General features: G+C 43.1%; 1 protein-coding gene across 4 annotated transcripts in view; it reads right to left on the bottom strand.

Moving 5' to 3' along the window:
- Positions 1–19,387, bottom strand: part of LOC142592732 (zinc finger protein 341-like) — an 85,517-nt gene that overhangs the window by 29,823 nt on the left and 36,307 nt on the right. For 3 of the 4 annotated variants that reach the window (XM_075704353.1, XM_075704363.1, XM_075704336.1), the window contains one exon: positions 7,691–7,897. In XM_075704353.1, the coding sequence (XP_075560468.1) occupies positions 7,691–7,897 (207 nt within the window). The remainder of the gene's footprint in view (positions 1–7,690; positions 7,898–19,387) is intronic. The other variant, XM_075704345.1, reaches the window with a different exon arrangement.

Raw genomic sequence — 19,387 nt, 5'->3', positions numbered from 1 at the left:
CAATATAGAATAGAGGCAGCAATGCAAATAGCTTGGCCATTTTTTAACAGTGCTCAAGAGAAGTTGAAAGTATTAGTAATCATTTCTGCTTCAGAAATGCTGATGCGACCAAGACACAGGCGTGCATCGTCTAGTGACTCGATCAATCGGTGCAGTGGTCATGCAGGAATGAACTCTGGTCATGTTCAATGCATCGTGCACATATTCAATTTCTCGGCATGCCTCAACTTCGGCCACTGCTAGCGCAAACAACAGAAGTGGTTTCCATTCTTGGGCAGCGCACACACAAACGAAACACAAGAAAGAAGACAGGACAAGTGCTGGTCGAACAACTAAAAGTTTTTATTTTAATAAAAGGATTATATACCAAACAATCATGAAATTCATGTGGATTACATGTAAAAACCGTCATACACTCACGAGTGATCAATGAACGAGATCACTTCGTTTGCCAGTTATTTACTTTGTTCAGCGCACCACAGTAATCCATGTTTGTCGTCTGCTTTTTCATACCATTTGCTTGTGAATCGGCAGAATTTCACTGGTGGCATAAACCCTTTTGCATTTTCATTGCTGTCGTGACAGTTAACAACCCAATAATAATTTCGAGACATCCGAAGAGGTGCCGTCGCAAACAAAAGAAGTTTCGTGCGCAGCACGAACTGAATGCGGGTGCGACCTTGAAGGGAAGCGGTGGAAATGTACACCCGTTGGAGGTGAAATCGTTCTGCCAGGGGAGAAACGAGCACTGGCGTCTAGGATGAAACTTAGCATGCGGACGTCTATGCAACGCGTCAGCATTTTTTCAAACTCAAATCACGTGCGCAATGAGAAAGTATGCCGAGAAAGACACCCATCAACTTGCAAATGCTGAGCGAGCGATGTGCCTGAGTGCCTAGGTGCAACTGAGAGATCAGCAGTTGTGTACGATTTGGTTTGGTTATTTTGGGTTTAATGGCACAAAGGCAACTAAGGCCGTGCTGCGCCAGACACAAGACAAAATGAAATGCAACGTTAGAGTAGGTAAACCTGTATTACATTATAGTTGGTGTAAATAACCACTTTTTCCTAAAAAGTCGAACAGGTTAGCAAATGGCACTAGGGGGTCATCTGCTAGTAATAGGGCAGGGTGTAATCGAGTGTGCAAATTATATAGGCTGTGTAAAAACCTCCGTCTCAGTATATTGATGTGTGGACATGTTATTAGGATGTGTATGACTGTGAGAGGTTGAAGGCATTTCTCGCAGGTTGGCGGGTTTTCTTTTCGGAGGAGGAAATTGGGAGTCAAATGTGTGTGTCCAATTCGAAGTCGAGACAAGATCACCTCGTAGAACCGTTGCTGGTGACTGCATGATTTCCACTCGCCGATTACAGGTTTAATGAGATGTAGCTTGTTTTCTGTACAATGGTCCCATTCGTGTTGCCACTTTGACGTTAAGGCCTTCCTAATGGCACGGATACTATCTTTATATGGGAGTGTTGTGTTTATTATGTCTTTGTGTGCTGCCATTGATGCGAATCTATCCGCCGCTTCGTTGCCCGTTATACCAACATGACTTGGTACCCAGCAAAACCTAATTGACCTGCCGTATTTGTTTATTGTTATCATGTTTAAGATATCCCCTATCAGGGGTTCACATTCGGATTCCAGGTGAAGAGCCTTCAGCGTGCTTAACGAGTCAGTGTATATGATTGTGTTTTCGTGTTTTTTAGCAATGATCTTTTTCACCACAGTCCATAATGCATAGACTTCAGCTGTGTAGACAGAGGCGTGCTGTGGCAAACGAATACTTACTTCCCAATGTTCTGTTACGGCCCCCACACCCACGTGTTCTTTTGTTTTAGAGCCATCAGTGTAAAATTCTGTGTAATTTTCATATTTGTCCTGTAGAAAGCGGAATTCTTGTATAATGTGTTCGTGTGGGGTGTCTTTTTTCTTTAAATGTGTCAATGTCCAATCACATACCGGTGCGAAAACGTGCCACGGCGGCAAACGCTGTGGTTTTCTCGCAACCTGAAGGACTTCGCAAGGAATGTTATAATCCCGAATATATTCCTCATATCGTAGGACAAGCGGCTTAATTAATCATGTTTGGTTTGTTTGTATAGTGTAAACGTGAGTTACACTGTGTGACAACGTTGAAGCATGTGTGTTGTGGTGAGGACTGGATTCTGAGTACGTAAGAAAAAGTTAGTAGCACTCTACGCTGCTGTAGAGGAGGTTCATTGCAGTCAACATACAAACTCTGGACAGGCGATGTTCTGTAAGCGCCACTTGCCAGTCGCAGTCCACGGTTGTGAACTGGATCAAGTCGACGGACGTAGGACTGTCTAGCTGAACCGTATACGATGCTGCCATAATCTAATATGCTGCGCACCAATGTACGGTAGATGCGTAGCAGACATTCACGGTCAGAGCCCCAGCGCTTCCGGGACAGGACTTTGAGGACGTTAAGTGCATTGTTTGCTTTTATTTTAAGGCTCTTTATATGTGCCAGGAAGTTTAACTTTTTATCAAACAGAACACCCAGAAACTTGTGTTCTTGTTTTACTGGTAGTGTGGCTTGTTGTAGCTTAAGGGTGGGTTCTGGTTGTAGGCCTCTTTTTTGTGTAAAGCCAACACTAATAGTTTTTTCACTTGAGAAACGAAAACCGTTTTCACACGCCCACTGTGTTAGTTTGTTTAATGTAATTTGAATTTGCCGCTCGCAGGATGTCAGGTTGGATGCACGACACGCAATTTGTACATCATCCACATATAATGAATGCATTACAGAGGATGGAATGACCTTATTGACCGAGTTCATTTTCACCACAAACAATGTTGTGCTTAATACGCATCCTTGTGGCACACCATTTTCCTGGGTGAATACATGTGACAGCGCCGTTCCTAAACGCACCTGGAATGTTCGGTCCGACATGAAATCGGCTAGACATTTGAGCATTCTACCTCGGATTCCTAAATCTGCCAAGTCCCTTAAGATACCAAACATCCATGTTGTGTCATACGCCTTTTATAAGTCAAAGAAAACAGTGAGACAATATTGTTTGTGTAGAAAGGCCGCACGTATCTCGTCTTCTAGCCAGACTAGGTGATCTGTTGTGGAGCAACCTTTCTTGTATCCACACTGATGGTTATCTAGCATGTTCTCTGTGTCAAGGACGTATGTCAATCTTATGTTGATGATGGCTTCATAGGACTTTGCAAGACAACTTGTGAGTGCTATCGGTCTATAGCTGGTTGCTGTTGTGGGAGGTTTTCCAGCTTTCAAGAAAGGGATAATGATGGCTTTCTTCCACTCTTTTGGGAATTTTCCTGTTTCCCAGATTTTATTTAAAAAACGAAGCAAGGTTTCAACTGCATTAGGAGATAAATGAGCGAGCATCGCATAATGTACTCTGTCCGGACCAGGTGCTGTTTTTTTGCCAGAAGTAAGCACTCTATTGATTTCTGGAAGTGTTAAAGCGGCATTATACAGTGTTTCTGAACTTCCTGTGGTCGGAAGCTTTAGTTTTTCTGCTAACTGTTTATGTTTTAGAAATTCTGCAGAGTAGTTTACTGAGCTTGATATATCATGAAAGTGCTGCCCTAATATGTCTGCTTGTTCTACTAAATTTGTTTGCGTGTCTGGGGGTGAAAGTATGGGTATCGTGTAAGGAGCGTAGTCGCATCTAAACTTACGAACCTGATCCCACATTCTTTTGGAAGTTATCGAGCTATTTATTGAGGAGACATAATTTTTCCAGGACTGTCTTTCGGCCTGTCTGCGTGTGTACCTGGCTTTCGATTTTGCTTTTTTGAACGAGAGTAGATTATCTTGTGTTGGATATCGCCGAAAGATACCCCACGCTTTGTTTTGTAGTTTTTTTTGTTTGCGTACATTCCTTTGTCCACCAGGGTTTTAGGTTTTTTCTTAGGAAGCCAGACGATTGTGGGATTGTTTCTGCTGCAGCAGGAAGTATACAGGCGGTGATCTTATCATTCATTTCATCTATGGTTAGCTCATCTGGTATGTTATCCAGAGTGGCCGTTTCAGTAAAGAGAGCCCAGTCTGCTAGATGAAGTTTCCAGCGGGGTAGCCTCAGTGGGATGGTAGGATAAGGAGATGTTCTTTTAATGACAGCAGGCATATGGTCACTACCATAGGGGTAATCAATAACACTCCACTGAATATCTCCAAAAAGAGAGGGAGAGCACAGTGCCAGATCTAGGCAACTCATAGCTCCTGTGCTTGGGCAGTAGTAAGTTGCCGCAACGGTGTTTAAAAGGCATATGTCGTTTGTTACGATAAAATCTTCAAGTGTTTGACCCCTGGTGTCAGTTGTTTTGCTACCCCACAACGTGTTATGTGCGTTAAAATCACCGCCTATTAAAAATGGTTCAGGTAGCTGGTCTAAAATTAACTCTAGATCTTCTACAGTAAAATTTGAACGCGGCGGAATGTATACTGAACAAATGGTGATGGTTTTAGGAGCTAAAACGGTGACAGCAACAGCTTCTATGTGACTGTTAATAGGAACTTCTCTGGCTGCAATACCGCCCTGCAGAACAATGGCTACACCACCTGACAGCCGGCTCGTCTGCGTACGGTCTCGCCGTACAACAATGAAACCTTTTAAAATGTTTTTGTGTTTTTCGCCTAGGTTTGTTTCCTGTAGGCACAGGGCCACAGGAGCGAAGTTAATTAGCATGTCTTTGATGTCACCCAAGTTATTTAAGAGACCTCTACAATTCCAATGGATCATAAAAGCCATTATAAAATTGAAAGGTAAACATTATATTAACGAGTGAATAGGAGATAAGAAAGATGTTAGGTGACATGGATATGAAGAAGGCAGATACAATGGAGCGATAACCCATTAGGTTATCGCCTTCTTATTTAGGGTAGTTATTGGGAGTTTCCCTCTTTAAGCGCTCGAGAGAGCACTTGTCCTTCGGTGTCGATGACACCGGAGTTTTTGCGTCGACCTCCATCGCTCTATCTGAGGCTCTGGAGGACCGAGAGTTTGGTGCCGAGACACGTGTCTCGGGCCTTGGTGTTCGCTTGATCTTAGGGCCCTGCGGGGCTGGTGTTTGCAGGGCCTGCGAAGATGATGGAGCAGGACTAGCTGCTTCCACCACGGGGGCGGGAGGCGTCACTACGGGACCACTGTGCGTGGGCTCCCAGGACTCCTCAGGCCTCTGTGACGATGCCCCCACCTTCGTCACATCGGCATAACTGCGTCGCGAAAGGTACGACAGTCGTTTTCGGGCTTCGAAGAACGAGATTTTTTCTTTAACAGTTAGTGCAATGACTTCTTTTTCTTTTTTCCAGCAAGGGCAGGACCGCGAATAAGCTGGGTGATCTCCCTTGCAGTTAACACAATGTGGGGAAGAGGTGCAATTCTCAGATTGGTGTTCGTTGGAGCTGCATTTAGCACAAGTTGTTTGTCCTCAGCATGCATGTGAAGCGTGTCCAAACCTTTGGCATTTGAAACATCGTCTGGGGTTTGGGATATATGGTCTCACATTGACTTTGACATAACCGACATTGAGAGAGGTAGGCATTACGCTTGTTCCGAAGGTGAGTATAACATGTTTAGTGGGGATTTCTTGATCGTTTCTGCAGATTACTATTTGTACTTTGGTGACATTTTGTTCCTGGAAACCTTCCAGCAGTTGATCGCTAAAACCAATAAAGTCTTCTTCAGATATTACTCCCCTGCTTATATTAAGTGTTCTGTGGGCTGAAACAGTCACTGTCGCCTCACCAATACTGGTAAGTTCAGACAGCTTATCTGCTTGATCTTTGTTATTCAGTTCTAGGAGGAGGTCCCCGCTAGACATTTTTGAGGCTTTGTATGTCTGCCAGATTTTATCTTTCAGGCATTTAGCTACCAGGAATGGAGAGAGTTTTCTAACAGGCGTGTTGCTTTCACTGTGGACTACACAGTATTTGGGGAAAGATGGAGCGTTGCTTCGAAAGGAGAATTGAAATGGTACTTCGGTGCGGCATCTTTTTAGACGCCGATCATGGACAACAGAGATTTGAGCTGCCATAGGAAAGTGTGTGTGTTCGGCAACAGCGCCGACCGCCCACCACGGAGCCCAACGAGGGGACGCGGCAGAGCTTGTGTACAAGCCTGCACGACGCCAGCTGTACGCCATCACTATAACACAATATGGTGTACCCAAGGTAGGATATCCACACAAGGTTAACCCTTGCCGCCGTGGAGAAAGGAAGTAAATGGAAGAGAGAAGAAGACAGGAAAGATATAAAGTGAGAGATAAAGACGAAGGTTTGAGAGGAGAGAGACAGGAAGAGGCGACTACTGATTTCCCCCGGGTGGGTCAGTCCGGGGGTGCTGTCTATGTGAAGCAGAGGCTAAAGGGGTGTGTTGCCTCCGCCGGGGGGCCTTAAAGGTCCAAACACCCAGCATCAGCTCAACCCCCAGGATCCCCCTTTCCCCAGACACGGCTAAGCCGCGCACGGCTACACGCGGGAGGGTCCAACCCTCGTGTGCTCGGGTACGTGGTGTCGCCACACACCAAACGCCTGCTGACGCAGACGCCCCTGCGGGGAGTTGTGTACGGTTCTGGGACTTTCGCCGTATCCACACCACTACCGCCCAATGCCAGGTGCACGCGTCGTCTGCTTAAACACTCTGTAAAGGCAGCTAATAAGAAAATTATAGTTACCAGTCCTATGACTTTGCCAAGGTTACATTGATAATATATGCTATGCATTTATAGCAAATTTAGCCCAAGTGAAATTTCGTTGCAGAAGGCCTTTAATTAAATGTGAAATTTTTTTTTATACATACCAAAATTTACTGGCAGCAGAGCAAGTTTTTCTATATGTACAGTCTGGATTTCTACTGTTACTCCTTCATGCAAATCAGTGCTTCCAAAAATTCTTTTTTTGCAGGACTGCAGGCTGTGTGCAGTCCATGAAGCCTTCGTATACAGGTTGTGTGGGCAACTAGATGATTGACTTCTAATTCTTTAACTACCTTAGCTAAGCTTTACACAATTATACCTTTCAAGCTCTCCCAAACACTTTGCAGCATGGCCTGCAGCATGCTATGCACCACATGTATGCAGAAACTTGAAACGAGTTTGACACAGCATGTGTACATGCATGAGATAGAATATAGTGCATGCTGTAGTGTAAAAATTTCTATGTGGCTCTCCAGGAAACCAAGTGCATCTGCATACCTGATGGGTGCAGTGCTGCCTAAGCAGGTCATCAAAATCTGTTTCACCTCAGATGCTACCAGTGGCACCTACACGTGACACGATGAAGTCTTTCTAGACTCCATGCGTGTGCGGGTGCATGCATACGTATAAACTTTACTAGACAGGAAGAGATTTTAAGTAGGGGTGGCTGGAGCATCTCAGTTCAGGGCCCCACTGGCTTCTGCCACCTGCCTGACCTGGCTAATTAAGGAGTTTTGTCTTGCCAGGTCAGAGCAGGCAAGCTGTGCCTCCCACTGCTCCATTCTACTACTGCTATTTGGCCTATGAGGGTGCTTAGTGCACTCCGAGGTTACATGTATTAGGGTGGGCAATTTTTATGTTTTCAAACTCTTCAGTGAGAACTGCCACACAAAAAGAGGGGGGAAAAGGATAAAACAAAAAGACCCCACAGTTGCATTCAAACAAGCAATTCAAGTTGACGCACTGTGGACAAATGTAGCAGTCACCCACCCCTTTCTGTGAAGGTGCTTCTGAGGATACCTGGTTGCGCCGCTTGCTCCGGCTGACTGTTGGTGCTGTTTGAACAGTGGGCTGTGGCATTTCCTTGAGCTCAGCAGTATTGGCAACAATGAACTCAACTCCTTTTTCGTCAACTTGTACCTGGAGCTCTGAGGTCATCAGGTCACCAGAAGGCAGCATCTTTATCACTGTGCTCTCCTGCATGAAGAAAGCACCAATTCATGCTAGGCTGTGTGTGGTCTTAAAAATCCATCCATACAAACTGAAGTCAGACAAGAAATGCTTGTCACTTTTAAAACTCAACAGAAGCGCTGAATCCAGTAATAGTAGGTCCAAATGGTCTCTTGATTGGCATTTTACACACACACACACAGCACTTTGCAAGAAAGTAAAAAACACTGCAATGATGGACCAGCACTGTGCATACAAAGACTGCACTTCAAATCTCATTAGCAGTAAGTGCAACTCTGACATGCAGCAGCTGGCATTATCCAGTCACAGTAGTGGTGGTCTTCAATTTCTGCTACAGCTTGAATGACCTCTGTTATTCAACACTACTTAATTTCGCTAATCCTGTAGTTTGATTTCATAATTTCAAACTTGAGGGGCCAAGCATCAAAACTACAACCAGAATGGATTGCCACATTGCATTTAGTCCACATGTCGTACCAGTTGCAATAAAACAGATTACCATGCTCAAACAAGCATGGAAATGCTGTCAAACCACCCAGCATCACACAATGAATTGTTCATGGAAAGACTGCAATAGGATGGATAGTTGGGCTTCTTGGTATTTCATTATTGGAAAAACTAGAATGCAATAACAACAGCACACTCACAACTTTTCTTTTGTTGTTGTGAGTGAGCGCTTGTTTGTGTCATTTGTGTCATGTTCTTTCTGTCCTGTGATTCCTGCGCTCTATTTTTTTTCCATTAATGGAAATGCTAGCTGAGTACTCACCTACTAAAGTTGAACTGGAACCAACACGAGATCTTACACATGCACACTGTGTGCACCCGCCACGGTGGCTCCGTGACTCTGGCATTTTACTTTTCAGCATAAGATCGTGGGTTCAATTCCTGACTGCATTTAAATGTAGACAAAATGGAAAAATACTTGTGTAATTAGTTTTAGATGCATGTTAAAGAACCTTAGGTGGTCAAAATTAATTCAGAGCCTTCCATTATAGAGTCTCCCATTATGCACTTTGCAGTTCACGACATTAAACTCCACAATTTAATGAAATGTGCAAGCCACTGACCAATAAACATACCCAACACCCTATCTCACAGAAATGGCTCTTAAAATACACAATGGAACTTATTCTAGTCTTTTCACCCAACTGTCAAGTTTGCTCGCATCTTGCCCACTGATGCAGTGCCCCAGTTTTCGTATAACACGATGAGGTATCCACGCTCATACATACTACATACTGGCACTGTGCAGGTGTTCAATGCAGGCAAGCACTGCAGTAGCAGGTGACATACCACATCCTATTTTAAGCCTAGTCCAATGGTTGAATTATGCACAGTGAGCTCAACATTATAATTGCATCCCATTTCTTCTTTAGTAAAAAAAATCTCGCATTACATTTGTGCAGGTATGACACACAACGTGAATGGACAGAGACAAGAGCAAACAAACAATCGCATGAGCGGTGTGTTAGGCAGTTAAAAAAGGCCATTTTGTTTCCCTCATGATGGAATTGCTTCAAGACACCTGCACCTATGTTAAACACAATGCAAGTGTGGAACACTTTTCAAAGGATCCAGATGGCCCCTGTCAACACATCTGATTTACTAGTCTCACGCTATTGATGTTTACTGCATACAATGGCCCCATGAGTGTGTTTTTGCATCAGTATGACTCCCAAAGCTGCAATGTTCTCTTACACTGTTTCCTACCTATCTAAGTAGTTCATTCCTAAGAAAGGCAATAAAAAATTGTTCTCATACACACATGTGTACAAGTACATCAATGCCTACCACTATTATGAGTAGTTGATGTAAGTATAACTCATTTGATGTAAGTATAACTCATTCAAACACTTTCAGCTTAGAAAACACAGACAGCCAGTCACAATTTCTGTTTGCTCACTGAGTAGGCATAGCTCATGAATGAGGTCTATGGAGGCCACATCCACTTGATGAACTCTGCTCTTCCACACAAAGCACCATGCTGAAGAAGCTGGTCCTCTTTGGAGTTACATATTTCCTCTTCCCAAAAGGAAAGTCCATCTTGTCCAGCAAAAGAACAGAGTATGATGTCAACTTCCCAGTCAGTGATATCTTCAATAACAGTTGTAAACTGTGTTCTTATGTGTGGTCCCTTTCCATGTGAATCTGCTTGTCAAAATTTTGTAAGACATACATACTGTATGGATATATAGGTAGTACTGAATACTTAATCCCCACCCCTTTCAAAAATGTTTCTTCCTGAAACACAAACACACATGAACACACAGAATGTTGAGTTACCAGCTTGATAAAGCACACAGTGAAGTGAAACAACCAAAAGGAACAAGGAAAAAAAATATGTGGATCCCATGCACTGTGGGAATTGAAGTGAGCGAAGCTTTCTATGCTATTTGCTTCGAGTGATGATAATTAGCAGTGATGTTGCCAGTGAATGTGTACTTTCTTCAGCATTTAATCCAATAGGAGAGTGACGAGTTGATGTTAAATATTACCTTACATCAGTACTGGGATGTACCGAAGATACATGTATCTTAGGTACTATCTTAGGTACTTTTTGGGTATGTTGTATCTGTATCATAACACGTCTGGCAAGAAGTGTACCATTATCTGTATTTCGGATACATAAAAGAATATTGTGCATCTTAAGATACAAGATACTGCTATCGCAACACCGCAGTGTGAAACTATAAAAGTTGGTTGAACTTTGCTTCTCAACCTGATACTGCTGCCACTAAGTTACCTGAATAAAACTAAAAAGCAGCGACATTCTTTTATCTTTCTGCCAGAGCCCTCTAGCGAGGGCAGGCAGTGAGGTCTGTGCGTCCCTATTGGTGGAGCAGAGTAATGTGGTGGCGCTCGTGCCGTCTCGACAAAAACAAGCCCGCGAATGTCTACACGCAGCCAACCTTTCGTTTCCTTGATTTTTTGTTTTTAGTTGTATCGGTGCCATGACATTTGCTCCCAGCCACCACACTGTGCTGTGTAGGCCAATGCGAGCGGCATCTTTCGTGTAAATTCTGATGCCGCTATAGTGCCGTTATTGAACTTTCTCTTGCGTGGTGCTTTGTTACGAAGTCTGATGAATGCTTGACGTTAGGAAGGGGATTCAAAAAACAGTAAAATACCAAATACTCCGTTTATTTTATGAGCATCCACACGAGTCATTTTAAGCTATTTTCCACAGGCACTGAATTTTTCCACTGTCTGACCTGAACAGGTAAGCTGGCAATACTTCATGCTTAAATGTCAGCTATTAGCAATGCTGCCTGTATCATGTTTCTACGTATTCAATGTGATTGTGTGATATGGAACCACCTTTCTATTTTACTTAGATATATTTTGCTTTTTTTAGCTCACCTTTAAATTTCTTACTGTTATAAACCACCAGGTAATCAGAGCTATAAGTGGCAGTAGTGTGAATAGTGGTGGTGCCCTGCGATGCTTTGTGCCACTACAATATGTATGAAACATTTTGGCCTGCACAAGTTTTCTTGTAGAAGAAAAATCGTAAAAGGATTGCATGTTAATGACGATGTCGCTAACGAACACTTTACGCCAGCAGATAAGTAGAAAATAAAATAACATTTAGAAGAGCTATGAATTGGGCTAGTTGGTGTGCATTCATCTTTCTTCGGCTAAGTACAGTAAGATACAACAAGGACGAAATGAACACTGGATATGAAGCGAACACAAAGTGACACAGAGGAGCGCAAAATGCCAATTGGTTTATTGTTAGATCATAGCACAGTTTATAAAGCACACAATGACACATTCCAACTGCGTGCACAATGGTTACAACGGACCCTCTGAGATCACATTCTCACATATTTGGTTGTTGTTATTATATCAGTGTGTTCTGTGTGTGTATGCATTCCTTGCGCAAGTGATTTCAGCTTCAGTAAGCATGACTGAAGGTGTGCTCGCGCAGCTTTGGTTTTCTTCCATTTCTAAAGCTTCTCGGATTTCCCTGGTCATTTTATCTTTTTCTTCAGCAATGACTCTCGCCTTGTCAAAGAAAGCTGTGCATTTGCACATTCTACAATGCATGGTCCAGATTGCTGGATACGGCTATTTGCTTACATGCATAACAATGTTCTCTAAGCCTGTCCTTCAGACAGCATCCCGTCTGGCCCACGTATACCTTGCCACATTTAAGCGGAATCCCGCGCACTACATTACTTTTGCAAGCTACATATTTTTTCGCATGTTTTACGCTACAAGTTCCCTGCGCGTTTTCATTGTCCGAGTTCACTTTCTTGCACAGCCCTTAGACTGATCGGTGCTCAAAACAGTACTGTTACGTCGTGCCTTTCTGCGACCTCCTTTAGGCGGTGTAACAGGTTGCGAATGTAAAGAACAATAACAGCTCACTTATGTTTGTCCTGACTATTTTTGTCACGCTTTCTCAGCCGTGTGATTTGCGTCATCATTTGCTCCCTGATTTGCACTAGTATCATGTTGTCAGGGTACCCACTTCAGGCTATTTGTGACTGCCCGATTTTGCTATTCCTTTTTTAATAACCTTTGAATGGCTCAAGTCGTAGCACAAAATTTGTTTTTCTCCTCGGTTTTATATGAACAACATGTGTGGCCATGTCCTTGGCTTATTTTTAGGTTCAGGAATCGTATTCTTGAATCTTTCACTAATTTGTGCATGAAAGAGAGGCTGCTGTGTGCCTCCTGGAACATGTTTAACAGTCCCTTGGCAGTAATAGCGCTAAGTTTGCTATACTCGGTGCATAAACGATAATCATCCACATATCAGAAGCGCTGGATTACACTAGTGACCTTGAGCATTTCTGTAAGTCATCTGTCTCCAGCCGCAAGACATAAATCCAACAACACAGGAGCTAAGCACGATCCAATAGCAATTCCTTCTTTCTGGATGAAAATATCCCCCTCGCATTTAATAAGCGCCCAGTTTAGGCACATTTTCAGGGCGTACAAAAAATTGTCTCAGAACGTTTGTAAACATATTGAAATTTTGCCCAATCGTATAAGTCAACGCATTCTTCAACCATCTTGACTGCATCTTCCTTCGGTATATTATAATACAGTTCTGTGACGTAGATAGAAAAACATAGGATTAGCAGAGACATTTCCAGGAAATCAAGGACTTGCTGTGAGTTATTTATTTTGAAAGGGTCGCCGACCAGTAGGACCGAGAGGCAGGTTTTGAGATAAGTAGCGAGGACACATTGCCCTAACCCTGTTGCATCTTACAGTATTTAGCGCAAGAAAAATGAAAGAATATGAAAGGTCATTGCAGCTCTATGTGCCCTCTGTATAGACGATGCGTCACAAAAAGGCGTAGCACATCGCACAGGGTTAGACAAGGGTACATGTATGTATTTTCATCGTTTGGTAATAGTAGCGATGATAGCTTTGTGATTACCGTGATATACACTGACTGGTTCGGTTACAACCTTAGACAGAATGTTGGCCAAAGTTAAATCTATACATGACCGCTGTTGAGTAGCTTAACTTGGATTGGTGTGGCACTTCAAACCGAACTCTTCTAGCACAAACTGAGCGAATCATTTCTTGTATGGTATTGAAATGTCCACATTGATGTCTCCAACGATGATTAGTGGGGTAAGGTCATCACGGCTAACCCATACAAAATGCGTGGTCATGAACTTCTCGATATCTCCCTTGGGTATTCCCAAGGATATTTACTCAATGGATATCACAATTCCATCTTTCGTTTGTATGGCAACAGACATCCCCACAGTCAGTGGCATTGTGCTCTTGCGAGTCAAGGGTGTATGGTTGCACATATATTTTGTCCTTTGCGTATATGCTGTGTGGTGCAGCTCGAAGTGGGACAAGGGATACAGAAAAACTAGGACAAGTGCTCACTGCCAACTGAAATCTTATTGTCTGATACAAGGTTTTATATATATATATATATAATATCTCGTTTCGTGCTGCACCACACAGCCTCATGGAAAACCAACTAGCCCAAACCATCACTCTTCTAAGTTGTGTATATGGCAATGCCTCCAGCTCGTCAGTCCATGTGGTGTTCACGATTCCAATATACCCATCGATTTGAAATAATATTCATCTTGATTTATTTATTTCGATTATTATTATTATTATTATTATTATTATTATTATTATTATTATTATTATTATTAGAGGTGGATTGCTTCAAGCCTGCTTCACCTCAGCTGTGGGTTGGCACGGTGTTGCACTATCTCCGGGATCGACCCACATCTTTGCCCACGGACACAACAGATGCACTGGGAATAGAGGTATACAGCTTCGCTATAAAAATGTTGCTACTAGCATTTTGCTGCTGTACACCTGTCCGGTGATCCAGAATTGTGTAAACAGCAATACGTTTACGGACAAGGTAAAGCTCCACAGCATTATTTGCGCCATCATGCAGAGGCTTCTTACTGACATTGTTATTAGATGGCAGCCTGCTAGCTGGTTGGCAAGCGGAGCAGTGACTCTCATCAATTTTGAGATACTAACAGATATTTCATTCAAATAAAACAAGGTTGGTAAGAATTTTGCAAGCAAACATTTTTGTGCATACATGTTTCCTGCAACATTATATAGATCTATAATAAGAAATTTGCAAATGTACCGAAGTATCTTAAGATAGAGATGGAAAGTATCATATCGAATACAGTCAGTGCGGTAGTATCTTTTACTAAAGCAGGTAGTATCTTGTATCTGTATCTCAAATACTTGTTGCCAGAGTATCTTGTATCGCATCATGATACAGTTGCAAAGCATCTTTGCTCAGCCCTGCCTCACGCACACCACTGCTGTTTCTGAGTAGCACACAGGGAGACGTGTGCCCTTGAGGTATTGTTGTGCGCCATTGTTCATAATCTCTGAGAGGTTTGAGCATTATCACTGCCACCCATGGCACATCACATCATGGCAGAAGTGTTAAAACTTTAATTAAATTATGGGGCTGTACGTGCCAAAACCACGATTGGATTATGAGGCACGCCCACAGTGGCAGACTGTGAATAAATTTCGACAACCTGGTGTTCTTTAACGTGCACCTAAAGCTAAGTGCACTAGCGTTTTTGTATTGCACTCCCATCGAAATGCGGCTGCCATGGTCGGGACTGAGCCCACAAACTCGAGTAATGTCATAGCTGTCACAGTTACGACATTACAGCCATCACAGCAATAGACACAGAAGTGTTGATTTGACATGTGATCGCTTCCATAGTGTTGCCTAGACCCTGGGGTGTTTTAATGCAACTTTGCGTCTGCACACACTGCGTCAGTTGTCCACTTGACAAATTTGCATTCTGTTTATTTTCACAAAAAACAGAAGCACACTGTGCAGTACCTTCAGTTTGCCCACAATCACTGTTTCCTTGCATTCTCACATCATCTTTTCCCTCCCCTGCCCTCTCCTCCTGCATGGGAACTGTAAGAGTGGCAAGGCTCTTATTCACTCGTTTCGCGACTGCGTCGGTTCCACCCATTCTCTGCCTCCTCTCCCCCCCCTCCTCTCTACAGTTTTATCTACGTCCCATCTGGACTTGCATGTTAATAGAATGGTCAGCGCCAGTTTCTGCAATGCTTTTGAGGGGGGTCACAGATAATTACAGCTCTCAAGGGTACTGTGCACATGCCATGCCAAAGGTCCGAACGAGTTTCTAGCATTGACTTTCCTCTCTGCCACACTCCTGCCATGTATATACACAGCTTGTCGAAGGAAGATTCCAAGAAAGCTTCGCTTTAAAAAAGGTGCGTGGGGAGGAGCCAACCAAAACGCAGACAAGAGCTCAAGAGTGGCAGACATGACTGCTAGCATGGCTCTGTGGTGTTAATCAAGAAAAAGAAAAAAAAAGAGAGAAAATGAAAAAGCGGGGGGAGGGGGGGGCAATAAGAGCTACTGCATGTGTTACAGGTAGTGGCCAACTGCTTTCGTACAGGGTTACAGACAGAAAAAAATTTTTGTCCTGCTTTTTCTTTTTTTCTACTTTATTAGATAGCAGTCAACCCTGTACACAACAGCGTTGCACTAGAATTCCTTGAACGAGCAAAAAATCACCAGTTATATTCTCTTCTAGGGGCAATTTCAAAATGTGTGTCAAATAGAGAGTTGCTTTGTGGTGCAGGGTTTCTTTACAAGTCATCTCTGTACATCCCAAATATCAGATGTAATGGTCACAAACCGCTGACACCATGCCACATGATGACCCTGTCTCCCAAAAGCTGGACGCACACCGCATAGACCATTCTTTCTCCTTCGAACGTGGGCTTATCTGAGTTCCACACAGGATAATAAGCTTGGTTCCCTGCTGTCATTTCTGTTAGAATGTGCAACCTTTGCCCTTCTCTCCCCTATTATCCTATCAACTGAAGTTTTTGATAAGGCAATCACAATGAGGCTTCTGACTACTGCGCCGACTCATGCATCAGTGATACCACATGCCCCCAACCCCAATTTTCATGCTGTAAAGGGGTTGCTTTCGTAAACGAGCGATATGCCAAACAATTTCGCTTGCTTTTTGAATCTTACATAAAAAGATGTTATAATTCACGATTTATTGCACGTTCGAGGAACTGAGGAATCATAATGTGATTACTGAATTGGCAGCTATCGAACATAGCAAAAAAAGGGAGACTGAAATTTTGTGTCTGTTCTTTAAAGGCGCAGCCTTAAAATAGGAGGCTAGCACATGGCTACATGAAACATGGACTTCCATTGTGACTAAAACCGCTACAGACATGGGATGGAGGGAGACGACAACCCAGGGCGATACTTGCAACTCAGTTATTGCACTTGACCCTGCTAAATTATTGACTTCTATTGTTTCGATTCTTCCATTCTTTGAAATGTAGTGACTGGTTAGGCTCTCCTGACGATCAATATGAAGCATAGCACCCTGTAACACATTTATGTCAATAGCATGTCTAGCATATCTGTATTTATGTATCAATACCAGTAGCTCCAGAAAATGCACTGCAACGTTGAAGGCTGTACTGATGCCACTGAGTTCTCTTTTCGTGGTACCTAAAACATAGAATAAATAGTAGATAGAACAATGGCACACTAAATTCTGCTATCTTGACCCTGGCACTCAAGACTACAGCTATAAGTGATTCGTGTAGCTTTGTCTTCTCATGCTAAGGAGTGTGACTGGCTGATTGATTCATGGTTATTAATGTCCCAAACCAATACAGATATACGAGAGACGAGAGATTATGTAGTGCAAAGCTCCAGATAAATTTTGAATGCTTGAGTTTCTTTAAGAAGAGCCCACGGCTTTGAACACAATCATTTCTGTATGCTGTCACGATCAGAATGCCATAGCCACTGAACTACAACTGTGGATCAATAAGCAGCATAACGAAAGGCCACAGGGTGTAAAAGCAAATGCAGGTGTCTCATTCATTGTTCTCATGTAATTTTTAAGTTGGCAAGTACAAAGAGCATTCATCATCACAAGTAATTTTTTCCAGATAAATACAGTCAATCCTTGTTAGTTTATAATGAACTAAAGGATGTAATGAGGTAATCATAAGTCTCCTTACAATTTCCATAGATTAGGAACTTTTCTTTTAATGAAAAAAGATTTCTTATAAATGCATATAATTAATGTTTTTATAGCTATAATGAAGATTTACTTTACTGATCATGTTGAAAGTGAAATCTAGCAGTACACGGCACTGCTATTAACTTGTCTGATTCAGTAGTCCAAAACTAATGCGAGCTGCCAGCCACCTGGAAATGTGCCAGATCAACTGTGCTGCCAAACTGCTGGCCTCACCCGCACTACACCTAACTCTGCAAACATCGCCAACTCTGCACTCTGTTAAAACTTTTTGTGCGCAAACAAACAGGGACGAAGAATAGGAGCAACACAAGGCCGAGTGCTTTTCTTATGTCTCATCCGCGCTCGTCCTTGTGTAACTCCTATTCTTCATCTCTGTTTGTTTGCGCACAAAAAGTTTTAAGATGAATCTGTTCCAACTAGGCCGACTCGCAGTTATGCTTCTGCACTCTGTGCACACAGTAGTGGCTGAAGGTCGGGTAGTACTCTTAGCCAGATTGAAATGTGAACAGTGAAGCACACGACTTCCAGTACGTAGAGAAAGGGTGCTTTGGAACATAATGTGCCATTCAAACTGCTGCACATGCACATTCAGGGGCTTTTTAAGTCTTTGGAGCATATTTTATAACAATCTATTTCAATTTCCACTCTTTTAGCTCTTCGTCATTGGCTAAGGAAGCTGCACAGCCATTATTGCACAGACGGGCACTTACTTTCATGAATGACAAGAGAGGTAAAATGAAAATATTGCTTCAAAATACAACCTCTGCCCTCATGTTCTCACAGTCCTCAGTGTGCTGGCAAAGCACCGCCACAAGCCTCAGATTTTGTGCAACGCTCGTCGCTAGTTGCCTGTGTAAAGAAATACCTTTTGTTGTTATTTAGAAGCATCTGTTCACATACAGCAACGAGTCTCGTACAAAAATTGCAGCCTTGCAGTGCTCCACCAATGTAAGACTAGTTGTGACGCCACCCCTGTGCTTATAACAACAGCAAAGATGGATTAGAGTCGACAGCTGTATTAGAGAAAGCAGTTCTTTTGTTAACGGGCCCCTCACCAGGTCTGGCCATGTTGAGCTGACAAGCACAGTGCATACAATGTGTGCTAACGATCATGTCTGCTAAGTCTTAGTACATCCCTATGCGCTGCGGGAAGAGCTTAAATTTCAAACCAAATGTCGTTTGCATTTTTCCTCATGGGTGCCGCGCTCCCAGCCCGAGAGTCTACGTATATCACGCAAGTGCGCCGACGTACATGGTAGTGCTGTGATGTCGCTCATAGTGACACGCGACTTGGAGAATTATTCAAGGAAACAGCAGTTATTTGTTTGATCTGTTGTTTAAATAGATGAATTAAGGTTTACAGAAATAATAAACCTAATAAAGGGAGGGAAAGAGGGGGGTTCTACTCCGCTGGCTGTTAAAGGCGCAGCCACGCGGGCGCCGTATCTTGAAAGCGATCTGTAATGTGAGCAAAGTGCGCCCAGTGCCGGCAGCTTCATATGCGCTGTGCTTTAGACGTTTAAATTGCACTGAAGCGAGAGACAGCACAAAAGTCAATTCGCTTGCTGCTGCTGCTGCACTTATCTTGCTTAATTTGCTATCGCAATCGATGCTGCGCCTTTTGTGTGAAACTGCGACTTTTTGTTTGTTTTTTTACTTTGGATGTTCGTCACTCACTCTTTGCAATAGAGCTGTTAGACATTGCGACGAAAGTTTCGGCAGTGAGGTGTTTTGGGTATGACGGACTTCGGATAAAACTGACGTTTTTTGTCAGATTATCAAGGTCTGTTGTAACGAGAGTCGACTGTATGTCATTTTCTACCGTGTTTCAGTGCGCAATCATGCTCTGTGATCTACTGGCATATGCTTCAGTGTTCGTGTAGCACTGACTTACACTGCTAGTCTGGTGTTCTCGTGCACAGCACACAAAATGGTGCACTGC

Source organism: Dermacentor variabilis, chromosome 1 (genome assembly GCF_050947875.1).
Source record: "Dermacentor variabilis isolate Ectoservices chromosome 1, ASM5094787v1, whole genome shotgun sequence".
Taxonomy (NCBI): Eukaryota; Metazoa; Arthropoda; class Arachnida; order Ixodida; family Ixodidae; genus Dermacentor; species Dermacentor variabilis.
This window is presented reverse-complemented; position numbering and strand designations above follow the sequence as displayed.